The following is an 11,970-nucleotide window of genomic DNA, read 5'->3' on the forward strand; positions in this document are numbered from 1 at the left end:
TTGTTTTACACCAACAAATAAGAATTTATTTTCAAGAAGATTAAAACAAATAAATCATTCCATTAAAGTCATAATCATATAAAAATCTGAGGGGGCTGCTATAATGTCGGCATCAACATATACGGATATTCCTATTTGTAACGTTGGATTTGAATTTAGGGTTCTGCTTTTACTGTTTTATTTAAACCCAGTCGTCTTGGCAACACTCTACTTCCCCCGCCCAAGTTTAGTGTGTTCTTCTTTTAGCTTTGGCACGGTGCATGAACAATTGGGTGCAAGATTTTTATCACTTACAAACATAGTCACCTTGTTATCTCCTTTGGAAATTGAAGGCTTTTATTGCAAATGCGAAAATCAATCCAAAAAGCACGCAGAATCCAACCACCATAAGACCAGCGACACCTAAGAAATCATGCCTGTATCCAAACACTTCCTGAAGAACTTGCTTCACAGGCAACAAGCGATCCCCTTCGGAGAGCTTCATTAGTTTATTATCATCGCCATACTGGGAAATCAGGAGACCGTAAAGAGTCCAGGCTATTGGGTTTGCCCAGTAGTACCAGCTCCACCATATGGGAATTCTCTGTTCACAGCAAATAAATCAACAGATTTAGAAAAGCAGAACTAGTAATGGATATAGCAAATAGTCCAGGGTCTTCTTTTTTTTTCAATCATGACATTCAGGTTTAAATCAATGCTGGAAAACCACTTCTATTAGCTGATAGCATACATTCGCAATATGAACCATCAATCAAACAACTCAAAGATGCTCATTGGAAGGGCAGGCTCGGATATTCAGCAATCATCCTACGAATATATGACATTTCCATCAATGAGAAGTGAGTGGTTAGTGGTTATAACAATTTTGAGGCGCTGGTACATGGTACATTCTGCACTATTAGGTGACCTCTCCAGCAAATGGACAAAAAATGCTATGACTGAAATCAAAAAAATAATTGCAAGATGCAAGTTCTTTCCCAGTTTTGCCTGTCTCTCCAAATACAAGGAGCACGTAGGGAATCAAGCTAGACACGCAATTCGAAAAGCTTTGTATAAAAACTGGTTCTTTACCTTGTGAGGAATCATAAAGCCACTGAAAAGGTTCCAAAGCATATAAAATGGAGCAGCAATGATGGAAGCCACGTTGTGATTTGGTGTGAGTGCTGTCGTCATCATTCCATAAAAGGTGAAGTATAGCATGGTAAAATACATGAAGAAAGAGTACCAAATAAACTTCAAAGCAGTCCAGTCAAATGATGCCATGGAGTAGAAAATTGTGCAGTATATAATTGTTTGTCCAAACACGTAAGGGAATTCAATAACAACCTGTACACAGGAAAGAAATTCAATGGTCGTTTTTGAACAATCAAGAGGTATTTTTACTTGGAAGGTGGAAAAAAGGCCAGTAACGAAACCTGTGCAAAGGCGAACGGTAGAGCTGAGTACATCCCTGCAGCTCTCTCTCGATATGAAACAAATCTTTCAACAGAAACAACAGGTTGAACAGCAGATGCATTGGTTATTCCAATAAATAGGACTGCCGCATACATGGATCCCATTGCATTGAATAATTCTTGCACATTCTCCCTGGAAGAAAAGTATTAAAATGTTAAAATATGATATATAACGTATGTAAATTCTAGACCAAGGAAATGTGAAATTTGATAATGAGAGAACAAACTAATAGAAAAACAAAAACAACAGTTCAAAATTGTTTATCAATGAAAAGGGGTAAAGAACCCTCCTCTTTCTCACAATTAATAGAGGTTCTTTTCATCACGATCATAAGTCATCAATTTTGCTTTGCAAGACTTGTCTTATATTTCTGTTGCTTACGATTACAGCACCTTTACACCCACATCCATATCATATAGTTTTGTGCGCATATCAACCTTCTAACAGTGTTAAATAAAATTGCTCTGAATTCTAAACGCTTCTGGGGGACTGTAGCCATTAAAAGTTCATGTGATTGAAACTAGCTACAGCAATCAAGTGGAAACAAGGGTGCAGAATAAAGGGGGAGGAACAATAAAAAAAATCAAATTTCTTCCAAGCTTCAGGGAGTTTATGCAGAATTGGAAACAAATTCCCAATGTGGACCCGGTAAAAGAATATGTACTTGATTGATTTTACATCATCATCCTCTTTAGCAAATAGATCATTATAAAATGTTTAAGTATAGTAGTAAATCGTGCAGTTGCAATACCAAAAGTAACCAAGCATGATTGCACCCCAACGTCATTCAACGTGCAAGAAATCATAAAATTATGAGAGATTGCTTTAACAAAGTTTAAGCAGAAAACCTTTTGGAACCAAATCTCCAACATATTGTCCCAAGCATTAATGAAATGATCACAGTATAGAAGAAGCGGACTGCAGTGTATTGTGGGTTTCGCCAGTAAGATAGATTTTGCTTCCAAAGGCAGGCTAATAACTGGTCAAAAAATGACTGACAGTACTTGGTTGGAAAGTTCAAGTCTTTCACACTACTGTTTGGCTTGCTTAAATTTTCAACCAACTCCCTATTACGTCTGAAACAAAAGAAGACATCAAAATTTCATGAGCTAGAAAGGAGGGGAGTGAATAGGGGCAGTCCATCAAATTGAATAAAAACTAAAAGTTCTGGGAACTGGACGTACTGATGTAGATTTGATCTTCGGTAAATTTCAGCAAAGTCCACACCTAGACGGGTTTCTTCCGCTGAAGAAGTAACCTCAAGCATCCAGGCAGCAGGGTTATATCCATGTCTAATCTTTGGCACTCCTTCAACTGCCTACAAAACAATTGTGTATAGCATATGGATGAATACAGCCAAGCTCAAATTTGATATGTAGCACAAACAAGCCACATATCATATATGTTAAGAGGAATAAAAAAGTGTAATCTGACCTCAAAATACTTGATGAGCTCACAAGACCTTGGGCCAAGAGGACCAGCATATATTAGCTCTCCTCCACGCTTCATAAACAAAAGCTGTAAAGAAAGACCCATGGTCAGCATATTGACAAATATATTACGAACAATATAACCTTTAATGCCTCTAGTCTTTTCACCAATCTAATTGAAGCGTGGACAGATCTTTAAGAAGAGAAGCATTTACCAGCTCTATTCAAGCTATTGGTATGTCATGTGGCACCAGATCAATGCAGTTTATATATTGTCCAATTAAAAAAGAAAATGAATACCTCATCAAAGGATTCAAAAATGTCTATGCTTGGCTGATGGATTGTGCAAACAATTGTCCGTCCGGTGTTTACTATATTCCTCACAGTTCTCATCACAATGGCTGCAGCTCTTGCATCCAACCCTGAGGTGGGCTCATCCATGAACACTATGGATGGGTTAGCAACCAATTCAACAGCAATTGTTAACCTTTTCCGTTGTTCTGTGGATAAACCATTGACTCCAGGTAGACCAACCAGTGCTCCACTTAATGGAGTAAGCTCCACAAGTTCCATAACCTCCTCAACAAATGCCTGAAAAGTTCAACCCTCACAATGTCATGTTTTACCAAACACATCAAATAGCACAAAAATGTTTATAATTACCTGCTGTGTATCCATGTTAACTACTGTCGGTAACCGAAGCCAAGCCGAGAAAAGAAGCGATTCAAGAACAGTTAAACATGGAGAATGAATATCATTTTGCTCACAGTAACCAGAAATTCTTGCAAACGTCTCTTGCTTTTTGGGATAACCAGATATATGTATGTTCCCTTCTATGATCCCTCCAGTTTTTCTACCAGCTAAAACATCCATGAGGGTGGTTTTTCCAGCACCACTGACTCCAACCAGTGCTGTAAGCACACCAGGCCTAAATGCTCCAGTAACATTAACCAACAACTGCAATCTGTCTTCTACTATCCCTTGTTGCTTCAGCTCCTGGAAAGAAAGATACCAGGATGAGATATTTTCCTTTCCAAAATATTCCAGAAAACTTATTACATACATGGGAGGAGGAATTTACACACCGCAGGGACGTCCACAAAGTAATTGATATTGCTGAAAGACATGGAAAGAGGCTGAAATGGTAGAACCATGCCTCTCGGCTTGAAATATTTTCCTGCCAGAAGTTACAATTAATAAACACTTAAAACATTCAGTTGTGGTTGATATTTACTAGAAATTAGAAGAAAACAAATCCAGAATAAAGTTATTAACCATTCAGTGAGCCAGAATGCTGCAAGTACTCCCTCAGTTCAATAACAACATTTTCTCCTTTCCTTCTCTTGTCTCTCTCTTGCAGCTCCTCCTTGGAAACCACAGCTTGATGCTTCCCCAAAGCTGTTAAACAATAACAAAGACCTTGGTGTGATTACCTCTCTACTTTTTTGTTTGGACAATCAATGCAAAGGAAGCACAGGATTAGAAAACTGTTCTCAAATAGTGATGGCTTACGATTAAGGTATGCTAGGAAGAATGTGAACAGAAGATTGAATAGAACTGTATATCCAAGCAGAGCAGCAATTCCAATCCAATACCAGTAGCTTTCTGGAAATAAACTGCGTGCTCTCAGTAGTGCCTCACCTAATGAAAAGTCTCTGTTGTTCCCAGCTCTCTACATCAGCAAACAAGAAAGAATAATGAGTTTATATTTTCAAAGCATGAATGCTCACATAATTAATAGAAATTAATTAGATGAACAAGGTGCTAAACCCAAGCCGATTGCATTTTGGATTTAGGAGCTCCACATGTTAAGAGGGGGTAACCTCAAGGTTACCATAAAAAAAAAAAAAAAGGTTTTCCTTTCAACCAATAGACATATCTCGAGCATAGCCAAAAGAAATTGACAGGAAAGGATTCATATATATTCACATAGTTTATGCTCTGACCGCAGTTAATGGCTCGTCATGGTTCATTTTTTTATTTGTCTATACATAATTATCATGCTGAACTAAATAAGATTGCATTTAACTTGACTTGAACATTACAGGAGTCGTAACTAAAAAAAAAAAACTTTAAAGGTATGTTTGTCAAGATGGACTAGAAAAGGGGATGAATGAGAGGGGAGGGATTGGGAATTCGCTTTGGCAAGAAGGATGGCAATGCAAGAAAGGACCGAAGGATCCATGTCACTTCCAGTCCTTCCTCACTACTAATTTTCAATCCTCCTAATTATTTTCATTCTTCCTCTCCTTTGTAATTGGATGGGTTGACTCTCATCCTTCCCGTCGCTCACAAAAAAATTAGATGGATGAGTGACCATCCATCCTTTCTCCTCTCCCTCCTTCCATTTTACCCAATTCATCCTTCACCCTATCCATTTTTCCTCCTAAAAATCATTCCCGCAAGTCAGAATTGTTAACTTAAAGCACAATACTTACAATCAGACAATATGCTTTGTAACGCTAGTATCAAAAATATACTTCCATGTTTCCTAGAGTCAATGAACCTTGAGTCAAAATCAACAATCAATAATTAAACTTTTTGAACATTCATTTATAAGTAAATTAACAATTGAAGGAAAATAGTTTTTGAAAAAACCTAGAGTAAAAGCCAATGTAACTAGTTGATTGCTAAGGAAGATGGAAACAGATGATCATATAATAACAACCTTATCCCAAGAATGCCCAAGGAATTCATTCACTGATGCTGCATTTTGAGCATACATCAAAGGAGAAACCCAGAAACCCCATATCCACCAGCTTGGGATATAATCTGTCACAGCAAACAAAAAGAGTAAATAAAATGGAATAATAACCATAAATCCTGCAAAACATTGATTACCTCTCGAAATGATGTATCCTCCAAGAGCCATTACAACCAGCATAGCAAAAGATCCAAAGGTGTTGGCAACTATCATATGACGGCCCAAGGATCCAATTACACGAAAGAGAGCTATAGACATTTGGTGCAGAAAGAAATACAACAAAAACTGCCGGAAAAATCTGCAGATTGCAGCACTAAAATTACAAACTACTGCCAAAAACTATAGCAGATTAACAAATTAAAATAAAAAAATACATTCCAAACATCAAAACTGGAAGAAAAATCCATGAAAGATTTTAATATACCTGGTAATATTAGGATCATATCCAATCACATAGTATGTGACTGCCACCCAGAGACCAGATTCCATGAGTGAAATTGGAATACTTAAGACCCAAGAAGGAAGTGTGTATGCCCAGCTGGGGTAGAAGCGCAAATCCCTATGCTTGTAGAGCACTGGAAGCTTGGCTACCAGCATGGAAACCTCCGTAAAGCCATTAAAAAGAATAATGACCATGGAGAAGTATATGGCCCCAACAAATAAACCTCCATCATAAATCGTGTCACGATGCATGGTTGAGCGGAAAAAAACGCTCATTGTGATCAATGCAACAAGAAGAAGCTGCAAAATAATTCTTAGAAATTGTATAAACTAGTAGTAAATAGGTAAAATCATAAACACATCCATCTTCCTGATCATTAAAACAGAAAAGCATAATTAGGAGAGAATGGAGGAAGAATACAATAAAAAGTCAACAAATAAAAGGGAGTGATTATTAACCAACTCTCATCGTCAAGAAGTTAACATTAATTATTTTTTCTATCAAGCCCAAAGAAATCATTTCGCTTATCACCAAAAAAGAATTTTGAGATTTCAGCCAAGAAGGCAGTAACATTACCTGAACAAATTTGAATACATAGATAAATGAATTCCGTTTCATTAGAAGCTTCTGCCAGTTAAAGCAGATCCTGAAAAGCTCACTCTGTTTTACACCGAACTTAGAAGTTGACAAAGCTGCTGGATGATTGTAACGTTTGTCAAAAGGAACTGCCAGTTCCTCAGACAAACTTCGACCAACAAGAAATGAGTGAAAAGCTTCAACAAACTTCCTCGGAGGTATGTACCGATAAGGGCGATTAGGAACAGACCAGTACTGCTCTTGGTCCTTCTTTGAAATAACCTGTACAATGAATTACAATAAGATAAATATAACAATAATGGAGAATAAACTCACATCCAAGCTCTTTACTACTTACTTCTTGCAAGAAGTCTGCCACGTTCTTTCTCTCAGGGCAGCTAAATCCCATAGATGAAAAGAAATCTAGAGCTGCATCACGGGGTCCCTGGTAAACAATCTGGCCCTCACATAAGAGCATAACATCATCAAATAGTTCGTATGTCTCGGGTGCAGGTTGCAGCAAAGAAATGACAGTGGTACCATCAAGAGCACGGGTTGAATGCCTTAAATATTTGATGATTTGATATGTAGTAGAACTATCGAGCCCGTTGGATATTTCATCCATGAACAGCACTCTAGCCGGACCAACTAGTAATTCACCTGAAAATCAAACACAGATGCATATATAGCATTCTGGCACACACGAAACCACAACCCAAAGGAAAATAAATAAATAAATAAACATAGGTCAGTCAATATATAGACCTGTTGTAAGTCGCTTCTTCTGCCCTCCCGAGATCCCTTTAAGCATTTCATCACCAACCAATGTGTCAGCACATATGTCCAAACCTAAAATCTTTGTCAGATATATTTTAGTACTTCAGAAAAGTTTTTAGGGATGATTCAAAGCAACTACTTGCAAGATAAATTTGCTCCATACATGCTAAACAATTTCCCATGCTTCATTTAAGAGGCATTTTTCCTATTTCACCTCCCAATTGCTAATAACTTTTACCCAAACTAGTATCTTAATGGATGGTTAATCCTGAGCAAATAAAATTACACGTCAAAAGTTCCAGCATACAATATTTCGTTTGGAAAATAGCAGAATTATTGATTCCAATTGCTTATTCCCAACCCGAACTGAACTTCAATGGAAAAACAAGGATGCTATGCTAAGAGCTTCTTAGAACAACAGGCTAACATTTGTTTTCTGTTTTCTAGATTATGTGGGCATACTGGCATAAATAAGACCTGAAGCATCGCATACTCCAATTGGTATGAACAGGCCACTGACAGAAGAATGCAGGATAACTTTGACACAAATTGAATGCAGAAAATAATATAGTTGTTGGAGCTTCAAAACAATTAGAAAAACAATGATAACCAGCAGCAGTCCAAAAGAAGACTTGTACAGACTTGTTGGTAGATGTTCTCTTTTTAAATAAACTCAGTTTATCAATAAGTTCAATCCATGTTCGAAAGAACAGTTTCACATTACTTTTCAATACTATTATTTCTATGCTACTTTGAGATAGTAAATTTCTGCACAAAGCATGCACAAGAAACAGTTATAATGTCTATATTATTACCCTTTCAAGCATCTAAGATAGTCAACATCATTGACTACATTTCCATGCTAGAGAGTAAAGTTCTATGGTTCTCAAGAATATTATTGAAAAAACTTTAAAAATACATACAAATAACAAGAAGGCTTTCTCTTCCAAAACTATCATTAAGAGGATGGACTGAGTTTTTCAATATAAAAGATTAGTGTACCCATAAAGAGTAAGGACTTTATAAATAACATAACTGCACCAGGATTAATGTATACATAAACATTAACCAGGATCTAGAGAGTACCTTCATTATGTACTCCACCACTAGGTTAGTCTCCTGTCCCCCCAAAGCTAATGACTGGAGAGAAAAATATATAGTGAAGATCCAACCCAATCAGCAACAAATTATTAGGCAAGAAAAACTGGCTGGAACAAGTCTACAAATTATAAGTACCTTCATAAATATATCAAGATCTTCATCAGGCTTTATCCCTGCGAACTTCTCTCTTCTTGCAAGCTCCAAAAGCATATCTGATACAAGCGTCTTTGTCAGCATCTAGGTAATTGGGCACTGAGATCTTAGTTCGGATATTCATAAGTAGGTGCAGGTGTGAATTTTTGGGATAGGTCTGAGGTGACAATAGCTAAGGGGATTCGGGAGAAAAAAAGGGGAAAAAGAAGAAAACAAATAAAGCAGCACAGCCATAGATATGATTTTTTAAATCTTACCGTATTTGGAACCAACACCTTGGCAGCATCCTGCAAACTCTAGAGTTTCTTTTACAGTCATCTCAGCCACATGCCAATCATGCTGACTGACATATGCCGAAGTCCTCGGAGCAACAAACTCATTTAGACTGTGTCCATTATATGTAATTTTCCCAGACATCTTCAATTGCAATGCAGAGTGAATAAGCAACAAGACAAGAAGATATTCAGCGAGAAAATCACATTAATGGAACTACAGATATTACTTTCAATCCTATGTAACTGGAAAGCACATCAACACATGATTCCATAGCTGAAAGAGAACGTGATTCTCCATGCAATAGATGTATATTTGCATAGGCCCTCAAAATTTGGTCCATCTTCATCATGCAGCATAGCTCCATTGATGAAATGATACCTTGACAATAAGAGAGTCCAAAGTTGCTCGACATGCTTACACTAGCACTTCTATTATAGGGATAATTTATACCAATCTTATACTTTTTTTCAACGTTTGACTACTCTTAACTTTTTTTAAAAAAATCAAATATCACTAATTTTTTTTATTGTTCTAATTAAGTACTTTTAAAAGGAGCACTTGATTTTAATAATAAAAAAAGTATGTGCATCAAAATCCAAAAAACAATCATATACTTGATTGACATAAAATGAAAGTTGAAGTACTGTAACTATTTAAAAGTAAATGACACATCATCAAATAATAAAAATATTTGATATAAGATATTGAGATTTAAAAAAAAAAAAAAGAATGTGCATTGAACGAAAATAAAATCCATATGCTCCATTGAAAAAAAGGTATAAATTAAGCTAGTATGTAATTATCTCATTTATTATTACAAGAAACCTATCATGTCAACCCGGCAGAGGTTCGGGCATGGGAGAGTTGCAGCAGAAGTCATCCTATTTAAATTACTTGTAAGATAAACAAAATCCTAGTACCTGCAAATCATTTCCAAGACGTCCAGCAAGAGCTAAGAGTAGTGTTGTCTTTCCAGAGCTTGGAGGCCCCAATAGGAGGGTCAATCTACAAAATAACACTTACACCTAAGACCAGAGAGAAAGAATGCGACTCAAAAATAACCAACCGATCCCACTCATGTAAACTCAAAACTTGAATACCTAGAAGGCCTTATAATCCCACTAACATCATCCAAAATGGTTAGCTTGCTTCTGTTTCCTCTATATATCCGCAATTGCCTTAAAAGCGCCTTTTGATCAAAACGTAGATACAAACAGATTATATGAAATTCAAAATTATTGAACAAGAAGAGAAATAGCCAAAGAACGAGATCTCTGGTCTTAATTAAGGAAAAAGTATACGAACAAGCTTCTTAACTAAGATTATTATACCTCGGTCATGTTGAAAACAAAGTTGGGGATGGTTGGGAGGGCCCTACTTCCCACATGGACAAAAGATTCGACAGTCACATTCTGAACACGAACCTCAATCTTTGGAAATTCCAAACGTACTCTGAAAATCATAACAAATCGAAGATAGCAAGTGTCCACCCAAAAAATTAAGATAATTTATGTTGCAGTTAAAATAATCAGTTATGATCAGTTTAGTTCAGAAGAATCAAATCCAGTAAGAAATTAATATTGGCATACTTTTTTTTTTTTTTTTGAGAGTTTTAGACAAGTGAAAGAAATGGTTTATATCCTCCAAAAACACATTCATTTCACTTCTTTTCTATATATATATATATATATATATATATATATATATATATATATATATATATATCAAATTCCTCGATTTCTTTTAGTAGTCTCTTGTTTCTCTATGATCAACAAAATTCTTGGTATTTTTATATATATAATCCTGAAAATGTATTTATCTTAATCTAGTTGCAAACCTTTCTCGCCTTCTCCCCCACAATTTACCATTATAAAATAAGCATCCCCGGCCATAGATCTCTAACTAACAAATGTGAAAACTGAAAAGAAACAAATATTCTAGATATATATATTTTCTTATAAAAAAAATCCATGCAGTGGAGCATAATTAAAATCTGACTCGTATGAATTAGGTTAGGTGGACACGCTTAGCTCACTTAAGGTCTTGCAAGTTTGTTTCAACTACCAAAAGACCATATCCAAAACTGATCAACTAATTACCAAAACCTACAACTCATAAAAAAAGAAATAAAAAAGAAAAAGAAAACCTCTTCAATTCTTTTCACTGATGTTTTCTGAAAACCGTTACAAGAGAAGAAGATTTTACGTACGCGTCAAGTCGCTTTCGCATCCTGTCAAAGAATCGCTCAGGGTCTTCATCGACAGAGCTAACCAAGCGCTCAAGCACGAGCTTCTGCTCTTGTGCCCCGAGTTCACTTAGATCCATCTCTTTATGATCACCAACAACATTCTTGAAAATGCCTCTCCGTACTCGAGCATAAGTAGGCAGGCGCTCGAGCGCCGCCCATCGAAGCGCCTCCTCGTCCTCTCCCCCCTCCCTAAACGACGCCGTTCTCGTAAACGCATTTTCAGCCGAATTCCACATTTCACTTATAATAACAAAAAATCAGATCGCTTCTAGATCTAAAACAAACCAATCCAAACAAACAAACAGAACCCTACATTACTCATTTAGATAGATAGATAGATAGAGAGAGAGAGAGAGAGAGAGAGAGAGCTGTGCTTATTGTTTAAGAGTGTGTGTCAATGTGAACTACTTGTAGTGCACAAGATTGGTAGTTGAGCTTCGCATTAATGGCTTGCTCTCTCTCCCTTCCTCATCTCCAGTGAGAGTCGCTTCTTGTGTGTACGTTAAAGTGGTTCAGAGATGGCTCATTAATAGCCGCGGGAAAGACAAACTTGAAGGAGTTATTTCTAACTTATACTCGCTCGTTCATACAATTATTTACTCATTCCCTTTCACCACCCTACACGTGTTATCTGGAATATTTATTTTTAGATAAATTAGTTTTCTTATCACATGCTTACTGTTTATATTATTCAACCATATATTCCATTTTTGTGAAACTATTCCATTAAAATTTAATAAGTTTATTTAATTTTAATAAGAATTAAAAACAACATGTTTAATTTATATATAGAATAATTGTAATTTTA

The 11,970-nt window shown here is 36.3% G+C and overlaps 1 protein-coding gene across 1 annotated transcript; it reads right to left on the minus strand.

The window, feature by feature from the left end:
• LOC133674532 (ABC transporter G family member 32) lies at window positions 1-11,665 on the minus strand. The gene is made up of 24 exons (XM_062095694.1): window positions 11,124-11,665; window positions 10,246-10,366; window positions 10,015-10,103; window positions 9,835-9,919; window positions 8,896-9,055; window positions 8,621-8,697; window positions 8,471-8,524; window positions 7,373-7,463; window positions 6,966-7,267; window positions 6,608-6,889; window positions 6,014-6,330; window positions 5,727-5,887; window positions 5,554-5,657; window positions 4,398-4,557; window positions 4,161-4,283; window positions 3,971-4,062; window positions 3,549-3,881; window positions 3,186-3,476; window positions 2,890-2,973; window positions 2,640-2,773; window positions 2,304-2,531; window positions 1,416-1,587; window positions 1,072-1,326; window positions 1-583 (listed from the first exon to the last, which is right to left on the minus strand). The coding sequence occupies exons 1-24, from the start codon at window positions 11,396-11,398 to the stop codon at window positions 311-313; spliced, it is 4,263 nt and encodes a 1,420-aa protein (XP_061951678.1). The 5' UTR covers window positions 11,399-11,665; the 3' UTR covers window positions 1-310.
• Window positions 11,666-11,970: the final 305 nt, after the last annotated feature.

Source organism: Populus nigra, chromosome 15 (genome assembly GCF_951802175.1).
Source record: "Populus nigra chromosome 15, ddPopNigr1.1, whole genome shotgun sequence".
Classification (NCBI taxonomy): domain Eukaryota; kingdom Viridiplantae; phylum Streptophyta; class Magnoliopsida; order Malpighiales; family Salicaceae; genus Populus; species Populus nigra.